At 40.5% G+C, this 27,037-nt stretch overlaps 2 protein-coding genes across 3 annotated transcripts in view; one reads left to right on the forward strand and one right to left on the reverse strand.

The window, feature by feature from the left end:
• Positions 1-435: 435 nt before the first annotated feature.
• Positions 436-8,142, forward strand: LOC138590221 (RING finger protein 223). Its single transcript, XM_069660813.1, has 2 exons — positions 436-574; positions 6,546-8,142. Exon 2 carries the CDS (start codon positions 6,624-6,626, stop codon positions 7,311-7,313), a length of 690 nt encoding a protein of 229 aa, XP_069516914.1. The 5' UTR covers positions 436-574; positions 6,546-6,623; the 3' UTR covers positions 7,314-8,142.
• Positions 8,143-12,314: 4,172 nt separating this feature from the next.
• Positions 12,315-27,037, reverse strand: part of ptpn11b (protein tyrosine phosphatase non-receptor type 11b) — a 44,284-nt gene continuing 29,561 nt past the window's right edge. Inside the window, exons 4-16 of one of the 2 annotated variants that reach the window (XM_069660513.1) lie at positions 25,029-25,221; positions 24,723-24,839; positions 24,315-24,428; positions 22,776-22,872; positions 22,468-22,547; positions 21,833-21,988; positions 20,769-20,900; positions 20,065-20,219; positions 17,323-17,390; positions 17,084-17,235; positions 16,257-16,357; positions 16,005-16,134; positions 12,315-12,358 (exon numbers count right to left, since the gene is read on the reverse strand). In XM_069660513.1, the coding sequence (XP_069516614.1) occupies positions 16,047-16,134; positions 16,257-16,357; positions 17,084-17,235; positions 17,323-17,390; positions 20,065-20,219; positions 20,769-20,900; positions 21,833-21,988; positions 22,468-22,547; positions 22,776-22,872; positions 24,315-24,428; positions 24,723-24,839; positions 25,029-25,221 (1,453 nt within the window). In that variant the 3' untranslated portion in view covers positions 12,315-12,358; positions 16,005-16,046. Of the gene's footprint in view, positions 12,359-16,004; positions 16,135-16,256; positions 16,358-17,083; positions 17,236-17,322; positions 17,391-20,064; positions 20,220-20,768; positions 20,901-21,832; positions 21,989-22,467; positions 22,548-22,775; positions 22,873-24,314; positions 24,429-24,722; positions 24,843-25,028; positions 25,222-27,037 lie in introns of both variants that reach the window. The other variant, XM_069660511.1, reaches the window with a different exon arrangement.

The raw sequence follows: 27,037 nt of genomic DNA on the forward strand, positions 1-27,037 counted from the left end.
TGAAGAGAAAGAAAATGCAGCTGTCAGTTGAAGGATTTATTACACTCTGTGTGTGTGTGTGTGTGTGTGTGTGTGTTTGTATATTGGGCTGGAGCTGAGGGGAATTTGCATTATGTGTGTGTTTTTGTGAAGGAGGAAAAAGATATCAACATAGAAAGAGACAGGGAGGGGTGGTGAGAGGGCACGAATGTGTATTACTCTCCTTGAAGTCTTCCTCCCCCTCCCCCTCCTCCTCCCCTCCTCCAGACACCACCTCAAGCCCGAGACGCTCTCCAACCTCATTTGCATAAAGTGTTAAAAAGGGAGCTGACGGAGCAGGGCAGGTGACCGACCAACGGACAAACAGAGGAAGGAGGACCCAGAGCTGAAGCACACACCCACCAACACATACAGGGGCACACCTGTGACTCCAGCAGAGAACTCGGAGCAGCACAGAGGACGACTTCATTAAAACTCAAACTCTCCCTGCTGGGATCTCAGAGGTGCTTGACTCCAGAAAAATGCATTTTGGAGTGCAACAGGAGTGAGCTAGAAGAGGAAGAGAGGATCGTCTGACATCTTCTTCAGTCAACAGGTAAGCTGAACCTTTCCTCTAAATGTTGCCTCCAGCCTTTGTGCTTCTGCTTCCAGTTTTTGGCCAGTTTCACTACAACTCTTGGTTTCATTTAGGCATTTTCTTTTAAAGTGAAGACCTGATTCTTTTTTAGGACTGCAGCACTGTGAATCAAAAGATTATCCTTAAACCAAATACCAAGAAAACTTAATTCCAGACTGTTGTATTAAGCCGTTGTATACCTTCTTTTTATTCTGTTGCAAATTAATGTAACACTGCACGTGGAGAACAGAAGTTAGGGCGCAGCTGGACGAGAAGCTTTCAGTTGAGATCCTCAACTGTCTGCATACTGTTTCCTGCATTGTCTGTTTGCTCATCTACTATCTCTCTGTACATGCTCACGTTCAGTTAAACTGTCTGCAACAACCCCCCCCACCCCTGTTCAAACAGCAGGTAGATCGAGTTTCATTTACTTTTCAAACTGAGAACAGGTAGGGCAGCATTGGGGACGATGGCTTTAACTGAACACGCAGCTGAAAGCACACACAGCTGAGGCCGAGACAAAGGGGCTAAAAAAACAACAACATGGTGGTTGAAAAAGCCCTTGAATTTGACTGACAAACTGAATAGGTCTCGTGAGCAACGAGGTGTGATTTGTATATTAGTGGGTCAGTAGGACAGGTAAGAAATACACGTGCCACAGCAAGCGATAATGGACCATAAATAGGGCTCAAAGTAGAAAACACATGGACAGATATTTAAAGGACCTCCCACATGTTTGTCGTTGGTATACTGGGAACAGCAACAACGACTTAGTCTGAGTTAATATTTGACTCTGCTGAACTGTATACATGAAATGACCCTTCAGTTTGGCACTTTAGCCTTGCCCATATGGACTTCAAAGATGAGAGCTTTAATGTCCTCTTTACATCCGGCTTAAAGCAAAAATATGTAACTTCAGAAAAACCATAAGCTAGCAGAAGGAAGCAGAAAAACTGCCACGCTAATTACGCTTAAGTTTGCTAACATGAGCTAACATTAGCCACCATAGACTGTATATCAGAAGTAGACGTAGGCTACCCTCTTGGTCTCAAACTTGAGGCCAGTGCAGAAGCACCTGAAAGCTGCATTTTTTCTGATGGTCAGCAGGGGGCGACCCCACTTGTTACAGAAAGACTATAGAAGTCAATGAGAAAAGAAGCCTATTTCTCACTTGAATTATTACTTGAAGAAACGTTTTCCTGCTAAGTTTTTGGTCTCAATTGCTAGTTTCAAGCCTTCTTCTGGTGTTCTCTTCTAAATGATTTGCTAAATTAATGCTAATCTTGAAGATCATTTTTGTTCTCTTTGGCGGCACCTATGGCGATAAACGGTAATTACAGGAGCACACTTCCCAGATATCCAGACAGTGTTGCATGTGTGACGTCCACGGTTGGCTCTGGTTGTAACTCTTGATTTTCCTGGCTGACGGTCGCTTTCCTTTTTAGACTGTTTGCTTCATCTGAGCGTCAAATTTGTTTCTTTTTCTTGGGATTTTCACTTATTGTTGAAGTTGTATCTGTAGTCATCCATCTTTTCTTTGTTTGTTCAGCCATAGTAGATTACTGTTTACTCGCAACACTTGCAGAGACCGGAAAAGCAGCCGCTTAGGTCCGCCTACCCTCTCTGGCAGACCAACCATTGTGTTACCTCATGCGGCGATAGTGACTTAACCGACATTTATTTACATGACAATCTCCTAGATTATATCTTTAATTCAAATGAGTTAGAGTAAAATAGAAGATGGCGAGGGCGTGGCTACCTGTGACTGTCGAGTGGATATTAAGGCAACATGCAAACCAGGACAGAGGTGTATCAATGCCTATGCAACAGGTCATCGAATTATGGCCCCAAAAAATCCAAGATGGCAACCACAATGAGGCTCCAAACAATAATCCACAAACTATTAGGTGGAGTTAAGGTTGCTACGTCAACTTCTTATATTCAGTCTATGGTCATATAAGACCAAGTAAGGCTGCATTTATTCAGTCATTAATTCAAATATTGTATTTCTAAGAGGAAGGATGACTTTGCCTTAGTTTTATTTAAGAACATGGGATGTTTGGTATTTCTAGGGTCAGATCACATAGACTGACAGACATTCAGACGGATAGATGTGGAACCAAGTTGTGATTTCCCCTCGCCCGGCCCGCAGATTGAAAACAGTGAACCGTTAGCTGCGACGAAAAAAATAAATGTGTTACCAAATCACAAGACATGGAGCGCTACTGAGGACACATTCAGACCTCACACAGGAGAGGTGACATGAGAGCCTGAGCCAACAAGTTCAGATTTAATTGATTTTATATTTACACTATAAAACACAGGTCAAACAAAGAGGCTGTGAGCGTATTTGACTCTTGAAGGTGTTATTAAAACCTTTGTTATATCACGCATCGTATACAGCCTGCCCTTGCGATGTCTGTTTAAGGAATCATTAGGAGAGCAACAAAGCACAGCCTGAGGCAGACGCCAAAACTGCTCTCAGCTGGTTGACTTCTGACAATGTGAGACTCTGTTGTTGCTGACTCCTCGGTCGGTTGCTATTGACTCAGAGCTCGTTCTACAGGTAACAGAGCCCGGGGCTGAAGAAAACTGTTTCTGTCTATTAAAGACCTTGAGCTTGATCCCTTTGACCCACGAATGATGTGAAGCAGATACTGATTAACCTAGTATGAGCCTCAATAGCTGTGAATGACAAAGCTAGCTCTACTAATACTTTGAACATGCCAAAGGTTCCTGTGTTTGTGTAGAGAGCCAAAGGCAACATTTTTGAGTTATTATTGTCTGTTCAAACACAAAAGTACTTTATTCAAACTAAATTACCATCCTCCCTGAGGTAAAGTGAAAAAGCAAAGTGGTACAATTTTATTGCATTTGTTAGAGGAGACAATCGACATCCTTTTATTGCTGTTGTTTCAGATATTCATTGATTGTGCTTCAATTTAAGTCTTTTTTATTCGAAAGGCAACTTTTCTTCTTTTCTTTTTTCAACAAATCTTTCAATGTCAATTTCAAACTCTCAGTGGACGCAGGTATTTTCTTTTCAGTGGGAAGAAAAGACGGGGTTTATAAAAACACACCCTCATCGTAAGTTGCATTTTATATTGATTAAGATAAGATTAAGGAAGCTCCAGCAAATGACCACCACACCCGATAACAGCATTTCTATTTGAGCGATAGAGAAATCAAGCCCTGATCAGTGCTTAGCGAGAGGCTTGAAACTGATAAGACAGGTGTAATTATCCAGAAGAATCTGTCCTCATCCCACTAAAGCATGTAAGAATTCAGCAGAGACGACGAGAGCGAGAGTTGGCGGTGCAGGAATTTCAAGGGTAGATGGAGCGATTAGATGGAGAACAAGCGGGGACTTTGTGCAGGCGGGAGTTCTGGGTCAGGACCGGCCCTGAGGGCACAGAGAGGGGAACACCTGTGCTCTGACCATCGTTCATCCCTCACACACAGCCCCCTTCACATTAGGGCCCTTTAATGCCTAACCCCAACAGGCAGATTATTACCACGTAATATATCTTTATGCTTTAAAAAGAAAGCAAGAAGACTGGAAATAAAAGAAAACAATTTTGTCCTGCAAACCTGAGTCCAACTTTAGTTCCTACTTTAGCCTCCTGTTTTACAAATTCAACAAAGCAGCCTGTGTTTATCCCTGATGCTTTTCCAGATAGGACGACACACCATGACTCACCCAAACCTTCCCTATCAGCTACTCGATGCAAAAAGGGCCAAAAGGACTCAGTGTACTAGATGGCTACATGCTAAGCTGGCTTACATTATATGCAAACCACCCAGTGAGCTTAAAAGTATAATGTTTCTGAGTACCTGTAAGCAAGCTGTAAACTCATGTAGTATCTTCAATATTAAGGAGATTCTATTACTATTTGGGTCAGTACAAAAACAGTACAGTACATGCTGCACTGTTAAAGTCTGTTTATTCTCAGTTTTACTTTGTTTCAGGTGTCAATTTGTAAGTCGTTAGCATTCCCGTAGACAAACATGTATGCATGCAGTCACTGCTAATTAGCCACATTTTGAACTACAGGACGCTAGCACTTTGAAAAAGCTACATGAACTCTGAAGTCGAAATAGAGTGGACTTTAGTGTTAATCTAAAAGACTATTTTGTTTGTTGTGTTCAACCAAAGTCATATAACTTTACCAGTGCAATAAGGTTAAAGGTAGCTCACAACAGAAGTACAAAGTCCTCTTATCTCAATTTTACTCATTAAGTCTGGCCTTGTCAACCAAACATGCTAACGTTTTAGCCTGCTATTATTTAAGCCAATAAGTAGAAACGTTAGCATGTTTGTTTGACATGGCCAGAGTTAACAAGTGAAAATTAAGATAAGTCAATTTTGTCCTGAAGCTCTCCGTGCGGGTGCTACCTTCAAAATAAGGTTTTCTTGGTGGTGCGTTCAAGGAGTTAAAAGCTAAGAAGAACGTATAAAAATCTCTGCTTGAAATAATAAATTGTTTCTGATATGTTTTTTTTCTGCAAAATACGTTTAATTACCTTATTAAAATCCTCCCAATGCATCTCCTTCTTCTCACTCATTAAAAATTCCCCAATTTGCATAGGCCCCGCCCACTATGTGCAACATTTCTCCTTCCGTAAAATTACAGCCGGAAACATGTCTCTGTCATCGTTTAGTGGCAACTTATTGAAACTTAGCTAGCTTGAAATGTAATTAGTAGTTAGTAGTGAGTTCGCAAAAATTATGATGACGGATACAGCTGGCTCGTGCATCGCCGAAGTGGTTTACGTCCATTAACGGGATTGGCTCCTTAGGTTTGTGACGTCTCAAACCTGCCAATCTGAAAACGTGTTGTTCAGCTTGTCCTTGGTACACTGCAGTTTAAAAGCAGACAGGCCCAGCCATGGAGATGACTGCTGATGTTGTCCCTGAAATGTCTTGAAAAACACCACATGGAGATGTTTCCAAGGTTAAACTCTTGATTTTCACCAGAGGGGTATTTAATGTCAATGTCTTAAAATAGCTAGAAACACAGTGCTGCATTATTTTAGTGTAAATAAGCATGACTTTCTTTATCCCTTGTTAGATAACATACATTGATATTGAAATATTTGAAAATAAAGCAGATAAACCAGAAAAAAGAGCAGAAATACAGAACAGAATGTGTCTTTTATCATGACTTACACTACACACCCTGAGACTGTGAGGACTGTACAGTGTGCTCTCTATGCTCAGGTCATAAGGAAGCTAAACACTCTGTTTACCATGATTCACATTTATAATTTCCTGCTCACTATTACTGGGCACTATGGGAAAATTAGTGTATACATTTAGCATAGTGATATGAAAACAGCTCCAGCACCGAACTGAACCAACAGGGGCTCTAATTCTTGTTCAGCAAAGGTGCACTCTTAATTGTTTATATATGGTGTAGGTTAGCTTCTTAAATAGGTCTTGTCTGGGCTTTCTTTGTTTAGGCTCTGACCAAAATATGGTTATGAATGGAAAATCTTTTATCTTGTTCCCTGAGGCACAGTGTGTCCTTCTGAATAGTAACACTCTGTACCTACAGAACATTCCTTACAGAGGTCGACATTGTACTTTACTCTTGGGAACTCATTTAACCAACTTGTTTGTTTGTGCTTGTTACTGTTGCTGTAGAAAATCCCCAACATCACACAACGCATTTGTCCCGCTTTGCATCACACCCGTGATTGAATTACTCATTGACAGAGCAAAATCCTGTCAGCTTTGTAATATTATGTGCTCTGCGTGAGGGTAAAAGTAGTTTAAAGTTCAACATTTGACCAGGCTATATGAAATGTGTCCTGATAGACTTGAGAGCTTGTTGGGATTATGGTTGTGCATGAAAAAATTGTGTGCACATACTTGGACTAAAACAGCAGTAAGATACAATCAAAAATACAAAAACTAATCTCTACTTTTCATTCACTCTCTTTTAAGATAATCCAGAGGTTAAGGGCAGACCAGAAGAGGAAGGAGAGAGAGTCCAAAGGAGAGAGGGGTCTTACATTTCTGAAGATGGAACAATCTCTGCAGATCTGGCACATGCAAGTCGACCAAGTTGGTGGGCTGCAAAAGAAGGTGTCGATCGCTGGCCAGCCCGAGTGCTCCATCTGCTACAATACCTACGACAATGTCTTCAAAACACCCAAGCTGCTGGAGTGCACCCACACCTTCTGCCTGGAGTGCCTCTCCCGCCTCATGGCGGTCTCCGTGGCTGACAAGGACGAAAACGTCACCAGTACTCACCTCTCCTGCCCCTTCTGCCGTCACCAAACCACGCTGCCAGAGGAGGGACCCCCGGCCCTGACCACCAGCCATGAGGTCCTCTGCAAGCTGCCCAGCCATCAGCAGCAGGAGGAGCCCGTGTGGCTGGATGGGGAGAAGCTCTGCTACAAAAGCTCCGGGCACAACGCCCCCGACAGTCCCACGGCCTTCTGCATCTGCATCGACATCGGGGCCAGCAAGTCGGCCGCTCCGGTCCAGTCGCAGCCCCGGACTATGGGCATTTTGGACCGGCTGGCCGACTGGAAGAGGATGGTGCTGTTCGTGGTGCTCATGGTGCTGCTTGTTTGCGTCGTGTTGTGGCCGCTGCAGTGTGTTTTCAGCACTGGAAGCATGCGCTGTATGCGAGAGTCCACGCAAAATCCCACTCCAAGTCCAACTACCACTTTCAGCCAGCTCATCAGGTCTGGTGTGACCCACTAAACTTCTGAACAGGCTGGACTTCACTGTAACTGTACATAATATTGTGTTCAACACAAACATTGACTTCATCGTCTTTAATCGCACAGAAGTTGCTACACACAACACCTCAAATTTTTTACGTGCAACAGAAGTGGAGAGCCCAAATCTTCAGGATTTTCCGACGTCGGACTTTAGCGCCCCTCAGTTGTGGTTTTAAAAAGACGCTGTGGTGGACACCCCTCGGGCCAAAGACAAAAGGGCTGAAAGCAACACAGACTGAACCGATTATCACTGGAATTTTGTGTTTCTGTTTCATGTGCCATCAGACTAATTTAAGGTTTTTTAAATCTTTAAATTATAATCACATACAAATTCTACAAATAGCAGCTTTAAGTGGAATGAATCCATCTCAAGTTGAGCATTAGCAGTACTGATACTAATGAAACAAAGAGACGAACTCTGACATGAAATGTTCCTTGAATCAACTTCAGTGACAGAAAACTTTTGCACTTGAATCAACATCTGAAATTTGAAATGAGATAAGACTCTTAGGTAAACTTGCTTCACACTGATTTTGCTGTAATCGTCTGGCAGTTTGCCGAGAACATGAGTGGGAAACTTGTCGCTGTACCAACTCAAACAACTTTTGTTAAAGGAATGTGAACTTTGCTATGCAAATATCCAGTTGGCTAAAGAACAAGAAATAGTCAAGATTATAGAAATAAATTAAAGTTGTTTCAGAAAAGGAAAAGAATGTAATCACAATGTGCCATCTAAGAACTCAAACTTTATATATTGTACAGCTGATTTGTGTGTTTTGATATGTCTTTGTTTACAGAACGTTAATAAAAGGTGAGATATCAGCTCAGATCATGAGTCTGTGCATGATGGCCCAATTATTAAGACTGATATCATTTGATGGTGCATCACTATCATGTATTTTCTTTAACAGCAGCATCAGTTAATGGTTTCCACAGCAGGTGCGGTAAGTTCCCCTAAGATAACACCCAGCTCGTGACGTGCCTGAATGCAAATTAAAAAGAAGTATTAGTTTCAGGGTCAAGTTTTCATTTCCTGAAACTCACGACTATAAAGGCAAAGCCCTGCTTTGTCTTGACAGGAAGTTGCCTTTATTTATTCCTGGTTAAGGTGCGTCACATGAAGGAAAAGTTAGCCAGTGGGATTTTCCAAGGCGCTCCCCTCTGACACACGTTTGATAAGGCGCTTACATGTATGTTAAATTGTAACAGTCATTAAGGAGCAGCCATAATAAAAGTGCAACTTCCTGTTAGCTGCCAGTAAACACGGATTACCAATTGATGCCGGAAAAGAGACCCAGCCTGTATGTGCTTTGGCCTAAGTGAATAAAAAGAGGACAAAACGGGAAGAATAAATATTGGATGTAAACAAATTGAATAAAAGCTTCATGTCATTTTGCTTTGGAGCTTTTGAACTACACACCTTCATAAGAAGAAGCCTATTATTTAGCAGCTGTTGTTTTTCTTCTCTCCAATAAAGCAGAACAAACAGCCTATTACCTTTTATAAATCAGATACATAGAACCGTTTTACCTTTTTGCAGCTCCCGTGTTAAAATGCGGAAAATCAACACTTATTTGTTTTCCCTTCCCTTGAATCCTAATTTCTAAGACCACTTCAGCCATGAAATAATCTTCTGCTGAATTACTGCGGAAATTAGTGTTTTTGCTTTGCAATATTAAATGTACAAAACTTTAATCATCGAGTTATATTCCCGACCATTGTTCAGTTTATACAGTCGAGCACATTTCCAATTAAAGAAATAAACAACAAAAACAGGCCTTTGTAACACACTGTCCTTATTCTCTGCTGCCTCTGCACTACAGGGACTGCAGCTGGAGGCCAAACAGTCCAAGATACTGTAAGCCTTTATGATCAACTGATCTCTCTTAAAGTTTGGAGCACAGTCGCCAGAATCTTTTTCCAAAACATGAGTGTTTCCCCCCCAGTAGAAGAACTGTTTCAGGTTCACAAGCAAAAAGAAAAACAAGCAGAATTCATGTGTAACTTTCCATAGTGCCATCATAGATTTTTATTAAACTAAATGATAATAAAACCATTTTGATGCCATCTCTTGCAGATTATTACATCAGCATTTGTAGCCTATACAGCAAGAAGGCGTCTGGGCAGAGCCAGTGCGAGAAGACGAACAACACAGGAGCACTCAGGAAACCAGAACTCACTTCAGGCATACTGTGACCGACAGAGGGACGAAGAAAACAAAAGACATCATGTTCAAGTAAATGTAAGAGGACAAGCAGAGTTACAACCGCATATCTCCATCTGCACTGGTTCATCTCAGAGCCAGGATTTACTTATCCATGGTGAAATCACACCAATAATAATAAAATAAGAATAATGATAATAATTCAGACATAATACAAAATAAAAGTGTGGATAAAACAATTAATTTGAAACAGCAAAATGAAACAACAAAAATAAAGAAAAAAAACAAACACTGATGGCTAAAAATCTAGTGCACTACCAAAAAACACTTTCACAGTCAACGGACATCCACACACAGCCTGAGGCCAAAGAGTCAGCAGTTTCACACTTTCAAGTATTGATGTTTCTCACCATATCATTAAAAAAAATTGACCCATAGAGGCAAAGTAAAATACAATAAAAATCAAAATCATCCACAGCGCAGGGAGAGTCCGGAAACACAACATTCATCAGACAGATCACAGTTCAGACGGGAAGAATGAAAGGACGACCCAGAGGAAATCAAACATCTTCATTGTTCAAAATCAGCGGTGGTGCAGCATATTTCTGACAGACGCAGGCCTCACTGACACAGGGCGTCGAAGCATCATTCACATAATTAATCAACCATTAAAAGACAGTGGCAACAAGTTGTACCGGGAAAACTCTCCATGCTGACTGAAAAGCTGAGGCCTTCATAAACAGACTCTTGCAAAGGATACTGCTGCATTTCTTTATTCAAATATCACCCACAAGGTCAACAGTGTCTAATCACAGTACAATATTTCAGAGTACTGTTACCTATATATGTTTGTATTTTAATCAGCTGTACTTCTAATCACTATTCTGAGTCCTGAGCTGCAGCTGCAGCAACTGGCCAGCTAAAGATAACAGGGCGACACCAGGCAAAGAGTGCCCTTGACATTGTTGGTTAAATATTTCTGTTGGTGGAGAGCGAGGAATGGTCTGAGCGCACACACCACCGAGTGCTCCTCATTTTAGCTTTATTTTGATGCCTTAAAAAAGGCAGACAGAGCACACATACAGTGCCATGCATAAGTATTTGCCGCCTTGGACTATTTCATATTTAATAGTTATAACCTGAACTTAAAAAATGATGTATTTTGGCTTTTTACAGTTTGATTAAGAAATGAAAGCGGTTCAAAAAAGCAGATCTGTTGGATAGATCTTTGTTTTACAGCAAAGCACTCAAATATTTTCATATTTAGGCTTGTTAATCATTTTAAATACCATGTAACATCCTCCCACATTTCAAAACTAACCATTTTCTGTTGGTCCATTAGACACAACCCCCCAAAATAACATTTCAATTGTCAGTTGAAACCTGTAAAAGTGGCAGTCAAAACTTATGCAAGACACTGTATTATGACATCTTCCTGTCATGTGACATTTCATTCTTTGTTGTTATCTTTACATTTAACACGAGCGAGTTCAGAAATCACCATCTTGTCCGCACTTGTATTTGAGGATCTATAATTTATCCTGGAGGATAAAAATAGCCCACAATCTGCCAGACAGTGCAGAGGGCTCAGTGCTCCACGGCACCACTGTCTTCCTTATCACGTCAATGACACCAGCTTACTCGCCCGGCTATCATCAAGCCTGGATTACGGCCATCTTCTAAATTACTTTTTGGAGACAAATCTATTCTTCAATCTCAGGCAGATGGCCATCTGGCCCACGGTAATCGCCCCCCCTTCCCCTTGTCTCCTTGTGACGATGTCGTCCGACAGATGTTGAACTGTTTCAGACCTGCTGATTAACGAGGACAGCCGCGTCAAACAATGTCATCTCCAGCATCCATTCAGGAATCCTCTCCACCCGTTTCCTGTCAAATGAGGACTTCAATAAACTATTACTATCGCCTGTTGGATCATCATTAGTGCAGTGGATGCTGCTTGGACAATTGTGCTTAAACATGATCTCTTCCACCAAAATGCTCCTCATAAATATAAATATAATTCTGAGTTTATATATTTTCAAAAAGTATCAACAAAAACACCAAGAAATAAAGAAAGAAGCTGATTTAAAAGGACAAAATACGGGAAAAATAAGAAAAAAAAAATCAAGAATGACTTTGTGCTCAAAGTGGGACGATTTTTTACACCCAAAATTATTTTGTTAAAATGTTTTTTTATGAGAAATAACTTGCTTGTGCTTCCTGTTCCCCAGTTATATAACCACCCTTGCTATCAATCAACGGCCACATTATTAACCACCACAGCTGGAGAGACAGAATGCAGCAAAAACAGTCTGCGGCTCAAGTTCAAATGGCAGCCAGCAAAGACAGAGAAGGAGGGATAGAAACGGAGGGATTTCTGGCAACAGGTTGAGAAACAGCTTAGTTTTGACCTTTCCTGGGTCCCGTACAATTCGGTTCAATTCAGGCTGGGACAGACTCCATTTTTAATCTCCATCATCCCCAAGGAAAACGTCTCTCACATCAACTTGTGTTTCCAGGGTGAGGAAAGAAGCAGAGACGTAACAGCAGGTTTGGGAGGCTGGATTACAGACACATCCTGTGACAAGGCACTTGCGCTGGTTAAGAGAAGGAGGGTGAGAGAGAGGGGGGAGAACAAGGGTCCTGAGAGATAGTGCTATGCTGTAGAGTCCTCCTCTCTATGGAGGGTAAGGCTTACTCCAGGCAGAGAGGTCCAGCAGGACGGCAGCAGCAGGAGAGGGGTCAGCTCGCAGCCTTCAGCCCAGGCGGGGTCCACACATGTGGGGTGCAGTCGGAGCAACGCACTCCTTCCTCCCCCCGAGGGATTTACAGGCGCTTACGAAGCGACACCTCCGCTGAAACTGAAGCAAACACAAACAGACAGGCAGACAAGCGGAGTTAATGGCTGATGTCACTTTGAATCATGGGCACGTAGATGTGATGTAAATCATGATATGGAGCTAAAAGCAGCATTCACTCAGCAACAACACTAAAGCTGCTTGGTTATGTTGACAGGGAGAGATGGAGCACAGACAGCAGTTTGTCCACCAGGAGTATTCAGTGATTCAGAGGGATTCTTTACAGTCAGAAATTCACTATCTTATGTATATATTTTTAAACATTTGTATTAATGACCGTACTAATACAAACCTTAACTGTAAATTCCGGTAAAATCTGTTGAAATCTGAAATTTAAATCCCCGGGTCATAATGTCCGGTGAAAATAATGTATGTTCAACAAAAAAAATATCACTGATTTATTATAACTCCATCCCCGAAGTGCTTCAGGAATATGCTAAACCAGCCATCCGAATCATTATTGGTCATTCTGGCCAAAAATTTACCGGCGACGAGGACGAGTCAGCAGCACCAGCCACAGCCCCTCCCATTGATGATGACAGCACTCCGCGGCTATGGAGGCTTGAATTTCTCCACGGCCTGCAAAGTCCTTATCAGGGATTTCAGTGAAATATATCCCGAATAATATATATGAATTAATATTAGTATGTATAACGAACTGCAGTCCCTCCGGGAGAGAGAGAGTGAGTGTGCATGCATATGGACAGCGCAGACGTGGCACAGAAAGTGGTCATTTCTGCAACTCCTCCGCAGGTTGAAAGGGCAACAGTTACGCGTATTTTATATTAATTTTTGGACAAAATTATTCTAGGGACAATTCAGTCATTTCCCTTCCCAATTCTACACCCTTGATAAAGCCTGCCTACCTATTGTTTTTAAGCTAAATAAACGCAGATAATATCTGACTGTAATTTCTCCCACTTGTCCGTAACATTGAAAGCTTCCGGGACACGTGGACCAGCACAGATTTTTTAAAATGGAAACCCTGCTACATATACTTACATAATAATAATAATAACACTGCATTTTTTGTATAACACCTTTCAAAAATAGTTACAAAATGCTTCAAATCAGAAGAATTAAAACAGAATCCAGCACTCAGCATTGTGAAAAGGGGTAAAAAGGGAAAATGGCAGTGGATTGAAAAAGTGTATTTTTAAATGGGATTTAAAAGAGGACAAAGAAGAGTCTTGCTTGATCAGGCAGGTCATTCAAGAGCAGCAGAGCCGTAATAGCAAATACCCGGTCGCTCCTGGTTTTCAGCCTCTAAAAAGACACACACCGGAGGATCTCATGGTAGGCTGAGGCTCATGTGGGATCAAACAGTCATTGATGTACTCAGGGGTCATTACCATGCAGGCCTTCAATGTGATAATTAAAATCCCCAAATTGACTTTAGAATGCATGGATAGCCAGTGTAATGAAGCCTAAATTGGGGTTATGTTTACTCTTTTGTTAGAATTACTGAGGGGTCCAGCATCGACATTTTGAATTAACTAAAGCCTGGAAAGGTTATGTTTACTAAAGCACGAGTAGAGAGGATAACAGACGTCTGAACACGATGTGATGAATGCATGAATCACAATTTACAGGTTCTAAGGAGACACAAAGGATCGGTCCAGTCCTGGATGATTTATCTGTGGTGCTCTAAAAGAATTATCTGAAACAACTAACAGACAAAAGAAAAGCTCCATTCTGAGTAAACATTTCCTTTATTCACTTCTATATTGGAATTTAAAACGTATATAATAATACTCTAAGGGGGAATTCACTAATAATGAACTGCGGCTGCTGATAGCACCATAAAATTGCGCATCATTTGCATCCGCTATCTGCTCCATCTCAAGGTCTGATTCATTAAGCAAATTGCACTGAGGATATTTAAGTGCAAACACGGCCATAAAGTTTTGCAGATTCGTGTAGTTTGCTCTTGTTTTGTGTCTGATTGTGGAGAGAGGCTGACTGCAGCTCCACTCTCTGCTGTGTGGTGCTGCGCTCTCAGGCATTCACTGAGCTGCACACCGACGGATCTCAACTCCATCCAAAGATTGATAATGAGCAGGGAGAGGAGGTGGAAGCTCTTTCAACAGTTTATTGTAAAGTCCAGACTCGACAGGTGTTTACTAGTTTAACTGTGTGTTTTAAACCATTTTTTTGAATTGTCGTCATGATCAGTGTAAACTCAGAGATTGACAGCCCTTATAATACTGCGCCGCAGTTACCACCAGGTCTCTGCAGACGATAATAACAAGTCCATTTGTGTAGGAAGGGGCCAAATTTTCCCAGAATGTCTGCATAATGACTTATTTAAATAGGGGCAAACAGCACCGGAGCACAAAGACGCTGCAGAGCCCTTTGGGGTGCATTTAACCCTCTGCGTGTGCTACAAGAATGAGTCTTTCTGTGTCATTTGCACAGGTTTAGCGGGCGGAAAATCCTCTAGGAATTCCCCCTTTAGTTATTTTTTAGTTATTATATTTTTATTAAATTGCTTCACTTGATCACTGACGTTCAACACAAAGACTATGAAGGCAAACATCATTTATTCAGAAGCCTTTAGGTAGTTACTAAAATGGGTAAAAGGCTAAGAATCCAAAAGAACAACCAAAATTACAACTTTAACAGACTATCAACCAAACTACTGTAAAAAAAAAAATAAAACTATGAATTATATACGACTGTAACTTATATACATATTTAAAAAGGCTTCAAATAAGATATCCAAGGTCAAAGTCCCCGCAAAATTAGGCATTGGGAGCTCAAATACATAAATGAATAAGTAGACGTTTTACTTGAAAGTTCCAACATGAAAGGCCTACAGAGGAACTCTGATCTATGTTTGTAAGACCTATAATTTGATTTTCTTTGTAACCACAAAGAACTGCTTACATAATGTCGACACACATTCATTTGACGTGCATTTTATATCAATTCACTGGTGATTAAAACGCTGTTCAGTCTTGAGCTGATGACCTCAAACCAAAGCTCGGACTCACTCTCTTTAACACGGCTGTGTTCCCTGTCTGCTTTAATGATCACTATGAAAGAGAAAAGAATCAGCCTGTGAGAATTGAGGTTGATTATAATTTGAACCTAAATTAAATCTTTTGTTGCTTTAAGGGGATCTCAGCTCCCTCCTGGTACCTTATAATTTGAATGATTAAAAAGAGAACAATACCCTTAGAAAATTAATTTTCTTAAAAGAGGAAACTTCACTTTGTGTTGTGTCAGATTAAAAGTTTTAGTAAAAGTTCTGATTTAAGAGGGAAAATGTGTCGACCTTGAAAAATGAGTCAAATGCATTAAATATAGACAAAGGCGATTCTTTCAGAATTTTATATCCTGCACTGGATGAAGCCATATTTACTAGTGATAACTTGCAATCTTCTTTTTCCCTACTCACTGGCAAATTGCAGCTCAGTGTGCTGTCCAAAAAAAGGTACGACATGTAAAACATACACCAATAACAGTCTTGTTTCTTTTTGCTACAATAAAAAAGGTTTCTCACGAGTGTGGGGGCGGACGCTCCAACAATTTTATGCAGGAGAAAAAGTTCTAGTTTTAAACAAAAGAGGCTGAATGTATTTTGCCTCTGCACAAGGCGAAATGCAATCAAACAGAAGCTAACTGAAATGAATGAGGTACTTACAGAGAGGCAGACAGACAGATGTGGAGGTCCACAGGGATGCTTTTACCTCCTGGTGTTGCTGCTAAAAGACGACTGAGGGCTTTTAAAGTTTATGTTCTCGTACACACTCGACGAATCGTCATTTGTCATCCTGAATTAACACACAGAGGAAATAATCAATAAAAAACAACGTCACCTATTTTCTGCTGTGGTTCTGGGATTACATGTTTAATAACCAAGCCATGTTTACCTCATGTTATGTTTTATACTTACACAGAAGAAGAGCGTGAGGATGTCATGTTGGATTTGGACCTTGAGTTGGTCATCTGGGGATATTTGATATTGGAATATTCCCTCTCCTTCAGCTTATTCCTCTGTTAAGATAACAAGAGGCAGATTTAATTTAAATGGACACGATGCTCTGTAAAGCTCTCACATACTATCCTGTGTCTCCAATGCAAAGACGTTAATAGAGGCAAATTACTTCCTGGAAACACGCAAATTATGTCATCACTGTATTCAAACAAGTTGAATTATATCTTTTACTCCATCAAGAAACTTGTGTGTCATAAAAGCTGATCAACATCTCCTGATGTCCTAAGGTTGCATCAGATCCAAAATCCATTCAAAAAACATCATTTTTTAAAGTCTTTATTTGTCTAATTGTGGGTACAGACTAGAAAAGACAGAATTCAGACTTTTTGTAAATCTGCATCATGAGGTAGTTTCTTCGGCATCTTTCTGCCTCTTTACTGCAGTTTAATCACAGCTAAATATGTTTATTATGGGTTTCTACCACTGCAGTAAGCCTGATTTTGGCCGACTAATGGCTATAAAGATACCTGAGATAGATAAGACAAGTGCTCCACAGCTAAAACTTAACAACAGTAGGGTTACCATCTGAGACATAGTTAAATAGCTGAGATAGTTTGCCTCTCTGCTCAAGCTGCCATTACACAACACCCAGCACTCTGCCTTCAGGCTGTGAGCTCAAAGACATCTTACATCAGTATTCTAAAGCCTTCATTACTGTGTCACAAAGTGATTTATATATTTTCTGGAATCTTCTATAGGTGTAAATCTCTTGTGCTGTGGAGTACCTGCTCCTCCTCCAGTCTCTTCTGGGCCGTGTCTATGTACTGCTGCACAGCCATGTAGATGAACTTGTACTGGGCCTCTGTCTGCACCATGCCCGACCTCTGCTGCCGCACCCTCTGGATGGTCTTTGGGATGTCGATGTCGCAATCGAGACCTGGAAAACAAAAACAGGCTGAAATTAGCAGTGCAAAGATTTTAACATAAAAAGTCCAATGTGTCATTTCATATCTGAGTGTCCCACCTTGCCGGTTAATGATGTCAATAAGGATGTCGATGACGATAATGGTGCCTGTCCTGCCGATGCCTGCACTGCAGAGACAACAGAGGGAAAATTGAAACCATGTGGCATTATTACAAATGCATTTATTTATGGCGGCTGTGGCTCAGTCGGTCGTCTTTGAATCGGAAGGTCGGCGGTTCGATCCCCAGCTCCCTCAGGCTACATGTCGAAGTGTCCTTGGGCAAGACACTGAACCCCAAATTGCCCCTGGTGGCATAGCCAACGGGTATGAATGTGATATCTGATTGACAGTTGGGCACTTTACGTAGCAGCCTCTGCCATAAGTGTGTGTGAATGGGTGAATGTGATATGTAGTGTAAAAGCAGCTTTGAGTGGTCGCAAAGACTAGAAAAGCGCTATATAAGTACAGTCCATTACCATTTACCATAATAGACTGGATCCTACCAAGTCCCTCATGAAAGTGTTGCATAATCATAAGTGTTGCACATCAAGGCCTTTCATGTATTCCCAACATCTAAAGTCTAAATGAATTATAGGTTTTCACTAGAGAACAGCAATAAAGTCACTTAAATTTATTGTTGTGTCACATGTACAATTATGTCATAATAGCAGCATCCATTTAACAGCAGTAGCCAACTGAACACTGCAGTGAATGAGTGAGACGTGTGTTCTGTCAATCTGTTTGTAGAACGCGGGGGTGGCTCCGTATGGTGAAAGGTATACACCACAAGGACAAATTAATTACAACATTTATTTGCTATCAACATGTTTTTGTGCGTCTGCTGTATAATAAATAACTACAAGCAAACATAAAACGAGCACGTTTTTAACGGTATAAGAAAATGGAGTGGTGCGTCCGTGCACACCTGATGACATATAATATCAAATCAATTATATTTAGAGACCTGTCTTTGGAATCAGCAGGAATGATTTTTGGTAAACTATACAAACTGTGTATCACAGAGATAATTTGCATTAGTGAAAACTATATATAAAACTAATACTTCATTTATCAAACTCAAAATGTAAATTCCTGGGTTAGCACATCAAGACAACGAGCCCATCCTGCCTACAAGAGAACTAAAAGCAATTGTGATAATTCAAATATACAACTGTAAACATTTTTAAAGGCATTTTTACACACCTGATCTACTATTAAGTTTAGATTTTGTGAAGTGGATTGTGTTTGCTGGATGTCTCTGGTCTTAAATTGAACAAATGCAAGTACCTCATACAGCTTTGAAAATAAATAAACCTTAGAATTGTTTTAAATTGATTTGCTTTTTTATTAGCGGTCATGCTGACATTGTAAATGACCTTTACAACCTGACCTTTGTAAATAAAACAGATCAGAGTAGATAAAGGATGTGAAATATCAGTACGTTCGGAGCTTTATTTAACAGGAACTAAAAAGTAAATACAGCTGCAAGTATCAACATGAACGTGCAAACGTGAGCACGTGTGTGTTTGTACTTTCAACAACCTCGACGGTGAAAGGGACTCCTGAGCCTTGGGCACAAATTCAATTGCAGCGCTCCCAAGTGGCCATTTGATAATAATTGTTTTTTTTCCCCATCAGAATTGAACACAATTGCATGTTTCTTCACAACAGAAAGAACGAAGAACAAAGAACGAAGCCGTGCAGTTACTGTAGCACATACTGCACATTCCTATCTTGCCTTATTTGCAGCAGCAATGTTGGTTTTTACCGTAAAAACTTTTTATATTTGATTATAGCTTCTCATTTAAACAGTCTGACTGAAGCAGACAGATGATGATCGCTCCTTTTTTGTGCAGAACAGGCGTCAAATGACATGTAAAGCGCCCCTTTTTCTGTGAGCGTGCACAAAGCCTGAGTAAACAGAGAAAGTTCATCACCACCTTTGTGATACGTGTTCGTTTTGCGTGTGTTGTTGTTAAGCTGCCGCTTTGGGACATCCTCACCTGTATGGCTGGGTCAGATTCAGGGGGATCTGCACACCCATCAACCAACTCAACCAGTTACAGGAATGCATTGCTTGTATTTTGACAGACAGATTAGACCAGGGGTGGGCAACCCTGCTCCTGGAGAGCTACCTTCCTGCATGTTTTAGGTTTCTCCGCACTCTAACACACCTGATTCGAATGTTTCGCTCGTTACCAATCCCCTGAGAGGCTTCAGTTGGTGATAACGAGCAGATCATTCAAATCAGGTGTGTTAGAGTGCGGAGAAACCTAAAACATGCAGGAAGGTAGCTCTCCAGGAGCAGGGTTGCCCACCCCTGGATTAGACGCACAGTGGGGGAAAATATCATGGAATATGAATGTCCGACAGCCCACCACTAACATTTTAGTCCCATCTCGTCTCTTTGTCATTATCAAAGATCTAATTTTAGCTCGTCAACGGCTCATCTTTGTCATGAAAAAAAGGTTGTTGAGAAACATTTATCGTCATCATTTTGGAACGGAATTAATACTGCTTCAGTACAATATGCGTTTGTTTGAACTTAATGTAAAACTGAATTATCCTATTTTTCTCTCATATTTACATCCTGCTCTGCACCTCAAAATACACTTACTGCCAATGCGTTAATTGTTTTCACCACAGTTTTTAAAATGTAATCTACATCTGTTCATATTCTGCTGTAGAACTCATTAACGTTGCTTCCTCTCTACCTGACCCACCAATATTTTACTTATGGTCAAATCGCAGTCTCTCTCAGCTTCATCTTGCTGAACAGAGTCTTTCCTCCAGGGCTGTACCTGCAGTGGACGACAATGGGTCCAGTGTCTGGAATGGTACTCTGGGTGCGGTTGACTTCCTCCAAGAACCAGAGGACCCCGCCGGGTTCATTGGGCACGCCGTGGTCTGGCCAGCTCAGGTACTGGTAGTGCCATATGTACCGCAGAGGCTCCCTCTACAGGAAAATCACAGCAAAATAAAGACGATGATAAAACTCTCTCTTCACAATTGCACTTTTATTTTTAAATGTGATTATGTTATGTTGATGTGTTTTCCTCCTTCCTTTCTGTACTGCTTCTACAGTTGTCATTCAAAGGCATAAGCCCTTACTAATACAGTTCAAACAAACATAAAAGCAACGTTGAGAATTAATTGGTCAGTGCTCAGTGTGTTTACTGGAGCAACAACAAAAACAAAAGAGCGTTGATTTTTTATCCCCCTTTATTTCCTGCTCATAGAACTCATGAAGTTAAAAGGAAAACTTTTAGGTTAAAGTATATTTTGCATTCTTGGTTTCGGTGCAGGGAAACAAGAAATCTGAAAAGTCGCTGTGCAGTTCTTCTTTTTCCTTTTGCTTATATATTCCCTAGAGTCACATACTTTATCCTCCTGTAAGCACATGCACGTGCAGTAGGATTGTGCGTGTGTGTGTATGTGTGAGGGGGGTTAGATAATCTGACCCCAGGTCAGTGGGTCAACTCTGACTGTACTCAGCTTTCCCTACCCGGTCCAGACGGGTCACCTCCAGCTTCCTCAGGATGTAGTCCTGAGCCGGACGCTCGTCCACGTTCCTCACCAGCACCTTCCCAAACTCCTTAGTGCCGTGGATGTCGGGCCAGTAACGGACACATTTGTTCTACGTCAGAGGAAAAAATAGAGAGAGCAACAGAGAGAGAGAGAGAGAGAGAGGAGGAGGAGGAGGAGGAGGAGGAGGAGGAGGGGAAGGGCGGTGGGTATTAGACAATCGAAAGAACCAGCTCATCTCAAGCAGCTTTCCAATCAGCTTAACTGTCATACTATCCTAGTCAGCCGTCTCCCTCCCCACCCCCACACTCATCATCCCGACTACAATTTTCCAACCCTCTATCCTAGAAACAGCTGATGCTGTCATCCAGAACTGTCTTTTAACTGAAAATTCAGCAACAAAATGGTGGACTTCCAGTTAAAGTAATGGTGATATTGGGAATGTCACACCAGGACTTACTGAGACTTAATGATATTGTATCAATAAATCAATAATGTTTCTGTCAGATTAAGTTTTCGTGTTCCTTGGGTTCTCCTCGTCAGGCTTAAACTGAACTGTCCAGGTCTTGGTCTGATTTGTCCTGTATTTTCCTGTCAAACTCTTCTCTAAAGCACAATCTGGCTGTTGAGGCACCTTCGCAGTTGTTTAAAGGATAACTTCGGGGTTTAGTTACATTGTATCTCATTTCGCAGCTGCCGGCCGGTGCTCCCTCCCTGAATACTGGATCAATTTCAATAATTGTTGTCTCCACTAGTCACTTACACACAAACACATGCAAATAGGGTCTAGGTTGAAAAATCCGAAGTTATCCTTTAACCTTGACTAGTGTAGTAGATTTTTAACATTTCATGTAATATATGTGGAAATCTTTAAAGACAAGCTAAAGAAAGCAAACAAAAAAGAGCTGGTAAGAGAAAAATAAGCGTTCAAATATATCGTATAATTTAATTTAGCTAACATTGAGGTTTACAGAAGCAATCATGATATTTCCCTGATCTGAATAGCACCATACATTTGTCTTATATTTAGCACCAGTTGCTCACCCGTCCTCGCTCCACTTCCTTTGTGGTCATGACGATGACGTGTGTGTTCTCCTGATACACCATCTTCCAGAAGTCAATGACCGTGTTCAATAGGCACCCTTGGGTGGCGATGAAGACTTTGCCCTCCTCAACGTGGCGCCCTTCTTCATGCATGCTCTGTACATTGGGACAATTATACACTCTATGAAGCATTTTAACACTGAGACTATAGCATCATATACCTACTTATGTTTCAGTCTGAATTGACCCTTTGTTAAGCCCCTCCCTTAAACGGCCACTGTCCAATCCAACGTTAGCAACTGTAACTAGGCGCGGGAGGCCTGTAAATCTTTCAGAACAAGGAGAAATGCTGAAACGGTGTGCATATGGAATTTGCAAGTCCAACGGCAGACTTCCTCAAAGTTTAGAAGGGGTGTCATATTTTTTGAGAGAGGAGATGTTGGACATGATCAACAAACATGTTTTTAAATAGGGAGTGTGTTACGTCCCAATCATCTGTGTTGACTGACAGTTGATTTTGACTAACAGTTGATGGGTCACATTAAGTTGAACTATCTTGAGCATTTCCTGATGTTTTGATTTTAGGTTATGTTTTGGAAATATTCAGTTGTTATGTATACTCTGAACCGACTCACTCTGATGTAGTTTGCATTGATGTAGTCTGAACCAGGAACTTCTGGATCTGCTTCCCTGATTTCAACCCGAGTTGTGTCAACTGAAAAAAACAAAGTCAAAGAGTCATCATTGTGCAATGAAACGTCAACAGTTTCCTGAGATCACACTTGATGGATTTTTAATGTCAACTGATAGGCTGTGAGGTATCAAAGCAAAAATCTGCATGCTCTGCTGAACCCTCCGCGGTGTCTATTTGTGTCTATTTGTGTCATTCTTTCCACAGGAAGTTGGAGAGACAGGAAATGGCAGGTTGCTGCGAGAGACTCACAGGGGAGGATATTCTTGTATCTGTTTTTACTCTTGTTTTCTGGCTTCTGGCCTTCTTTCCGGGGATACAGCAGTTTGCACTCCTGCTGCTGAAGTACCTGGTAGATGATGACAAAAGAAACAGGACAAAGGAAAGACAATGTGAGTTCTGGAAAGTTCCAAACTGAATGAGTAGTTGCTTTATGATGGATTTCTTTTAAAGGTTATTCATTCATGAACTCTGTCATAATCAGATTAAAATGTTTACATTGTACTTAAAGGTTCCCTGCAAAGTTTGAGAGCTCTAGCAGCACTACTGAGTTATTTTTTTACTGAGTGGTACCCTATTTTGTTTGTCTTGTGCGAGTGGCAATTGTTGCATGAAATTTTGTTGAATTACAGGTGTCAAAAAATCAACAAAATATACAAAAAAAATCACCAACAAAGGCAGAGAAGAAAAAGATTGCAAGCTAGTAAACATAGGTGTTATACCTCAGGGAAACACTCACTGCATTTTGGTGAGAAAAACTGAATGTAAACATAAAAGTGCGATGGGCCTTTAATACAGTAGGGGTCACCCTGGAGTGGATTAACAGGAAAACTGCATATGAGCAGGAGGAAGCATTTCAGCATGAAGATTCCTTCAATTAAAACCACAGCTCAAAAGATCGTCTGTCATTCTTGCTGCATAAATTTATCTCTGATGCCTGGGGATAAAATATGTCAACCAACTAGAGCACTTATCCACAGTTAAGCTGTAATAACGTATACAGGTCATATGGACCTGTTAATATCCTAAAAGCACTGTTTCCGTGAATATATAACCAAATAAGTCACATTGTGAGCTCATCTATAAACTGCACACACAGCAACACAGAAGTTGCAGCAAGAAAGTTAAATATAAAGACATCTTCCCTTTGAAGATAATAACAACTAGACAAAAGTTAGTCACTAATTTGTTGACAAACAAACACAAAAAACGGGTGTTGGGCCGATATAAACCAAATAATATGTCATATGCTCATATGCCCTGACACAATAAAAACTGTGCTCTTCATTTATAAGAAACATAATTGGGAACCACATGATAAGCTTACACAAGTATTACATAAGTATTTTTGCCTTTGACAGACACGATGACAAATAATTGACTGGAAAAAACACTGTTAACCCACACACATGGATGTGAAACTGCTGAACATTAAAAGTCATGGAACAAATGACCGACAAGGTGACATTTGATACTACGTTAAACGTAACAAATAACTCATTCTTGAAAATGTGTGTTGAAAGGCAACAACAATAGAATTTAAAACTTAAAACACAAATCTGTTTAGCATGAGCTAAAAACGCAATCTTCACTTCACTTTCCAATGGATAAATAATCGTGAAGATGGCACTCAAAAAAGTTATTAACTGTAGCCTCATTTAGTTAAACTATTGAACACAGAGCCTATAAAATGACCAACAGTATAATTTAGGTATATACTGTATTTCCCCATATTAATATATATATATATATATATATATATATATATATATATGTTTTTAGGCTACGTACCTCAAATTCTTCCCAGAATCCTTGTTTGGGTTTCTCAGAGTTGTCTGCTACTTTGTTGAGCTCTCGTACCCGGTTCTCGATGTTGGCTGCATTAATCCTCGTAGCATTAAAGGGCTGTAGTTGTCAGGTGGGGACAAAGACGGTAAATCACTGAACAGTTTTTTCTTTTAATTTAAAAAGTCAGAATTGTTTCTATATAAGCCATTTACAGGTTTCTACCACATCCACACAGATGCTTTTATATTTTCTGTATGCGATTAGTATTTTTTATATTCTTGTGTGAAACAAATAAACTACACTAATTTAAACTAAACTAAAGTGAAGTTTTTTCTGTGGTTTGCATTGATCAACATACTGCCTTCAATGTGCTGTATGCACAAGATTCTCTCATTTAATTTCTCTCCATACCTGCTTGAGGTGCACTACGATGCCACTTTTTTCCACCATGGGGTTCTTCTTGTAGTGATCCACCAGGTCAGCCAAGGTGTCGAACCTCTCACCGCCACCCACGTCATATTTTCCGTCCTGCTGGAGACAAAGATCAACAGTTTAACTTCAGCAACTGCTGGAGGAGTTCTTAAGATTGTAAAATGATTTATAACCTTTTTAAAAGTACTCAAATAGTCTGACTCAAAGCATCAACTGCATGCTGAGGCAGTGCATTTAGGGAGTACAGGCATTAAATTTCAAGTGGCCTGATCCAAGTTACCTCACCTGAAAGCGTATCATGACGTGGGTGACCTTGGTCTTGCGGTCCACGTTCTCATGCTTCTCCTCATTGGTGAGAACAGAGAGGACGAAGTCGCCCGGTTTGCTCTGGCTCTCCCGTACCAGGAAGCTTCCGGCTTTGCCTTTCTCTGTGAGCAGTTTCTCTGCATCTCGCCCAGAGAGGTGCCCGTGGTACCACCTGGAGAGGAGTGAGAGCATTCACTGACACAATGTCTCAAAGCGATGTTAAGGACATCCATGACCAAAAGCATATTTTGGGCATCTGGTCAATATAACTGGTTGTCTTTTAAGGTGAAGCAAGCAGATTGGTCAAAACAACAGCTTAAAACAAAAAGCCAAATAGAGGTACGTAGCAGGCACGACCTGTCCAAAAATCACCATTGCAAAATGGGAAATCTAAGTAAGATGACATTTATTTAAAACAAGGAAAAACGGACTTATTTTTGTCTTATCTTTTCCTACTACCAGGCAGTTTTTATGTGCAAAGCTTTTTTTTGCCCATAATTATTTTAAACGACATTAGAACTTGTTACTGAGATTGTATCAGTTGTATGCTTCAGTTGTAACTTAATATTTCTAACTGGAATTAATATAAGTTTAAAGATGATCAACACTGACAAGCACAAAACTGCTTTGTCAAAGTCTTCTTATTTCAAGCTTCTTATCCTTCTCGTCTCTTCACACTTTAAGAACAGATAATAATGAAATTAAATTATTAGAAACAAAAACAATGAAACAGTGTAATTCTATATACTTACAGACAAGAGACAGTAGACTTTTCATATCTTGGGAACACTCTGAGTTATTTGAACTATTTAAAATTTCTGATACATCCCAAAGATGGGATTTGACTTGTACAAAGAAATATATTTGCCTACATTAATTTCCTTCTTTAAACAGGACAATCTCATTTCAAGAACCAAGAACATTTAGTGAGGATTACTTATTTCAAGACCATTACTTTCCTTTTTTTGTATCCACACAAATGTAGCTGTTTTAATTTTAGCTGTTCTGGTTTTAAGATATTGTTCCTAAACAGATAGCCTTTTTTCATGACAATGGTGACAGCAGCCACCATGTTTCTGCATATTTTCCTACATGTTACAGAAAGTTCTTCATAAAACTTTTCTTTGTTTCAGGTACATGTATCTTTTTTTATTCTAGATGCATTATTTGCATACCTGTGGGTTCTTTGACATCGTTTTTCCTATAATTTCTTTAATTATATATTTTACTTGCTTTAAAACAGTCTCTTTCTGTTAAAGAGATGACTCTTTGCAATAACTGAACGTCAGCGTTCAGTATTTCAGACTGGCTGCGTTCAGCCTCAGGCTAGATGCTGTTTCCAGGTAGATAAATTAATGAGACAAGTGAGGTAAAGTTGAGACTGATACTTGACAAACTGAGTAGGAGGACTAGCAATATGTTTACTCCCTCAAGGGAAGAAAAACCCAGATTGTAGCTTTGGGGTTTTACATAATGTCTATCTATATGTGCTGTACATTGTGAGCCTGGACTCCTACTCGAGAATAAAAGTGTCTCTTGCTGCACTTGCTGATGAGAAGATTAAAAACCTGCATGTGTGCATTTTTTATCTGTGTGGTGAGGACGAGCATGTAGGAGGCTCTGACAAGAGACGTATATGCCGAATGGAAAACCACAGAAGCCAAAACCAAAGATCACAGGTTGTTCTTAAATACCTAAATAGAAACTAAGATTCACACATCAGAATGTGCAGATGTGTAGAAAGGGAAAATAAACATAACATGCTCAGCACGAGACGATACCAAACACAGCTCGAACATGACGATTGACATGTGATGAAATAACTGAGCATCTTCCCAAAATGCTTCCTGTGTAGCGGTGAGTGCTTACATTGATTCCTGGCATAGGCTCTAGTCTCCAGCTTCTATGAGGTGTGTAGGTGTGTATAGCAGCGTCCAACCTGTGTAAACTCTCTGGAGGGATGTTAGTGTGTAAATACTTGGTGCACA

Source organism: Semicossyphus pulcher, unplaced genomic scaffold (assembly GCF_022749685.1).
Source record: "Semicossyphus pulcher isolate SPU_LCO1_2020_fin unplaced genomic scaffold, fSemPul1.0.p SCAF_13, whole genome shotgun sequence".
In the NCBI taxonomy this organism is placed as follows: Eukaryota; Metazoa; Chordata; class Actinopteri; order Labriformes; family Labridae; genus Semicossyphus; species Semicossyphus pulcher.

Bases quoted from the DNA above. Each gene is read 5' to 3' on its own strand.
- LOC138590221 (XM_069660813.1), top strand. From the start codon at position 6,624: ATGGAACAATCTCTGCAGATCTGGCACATGCAAGTCGACCAAGTTGGT.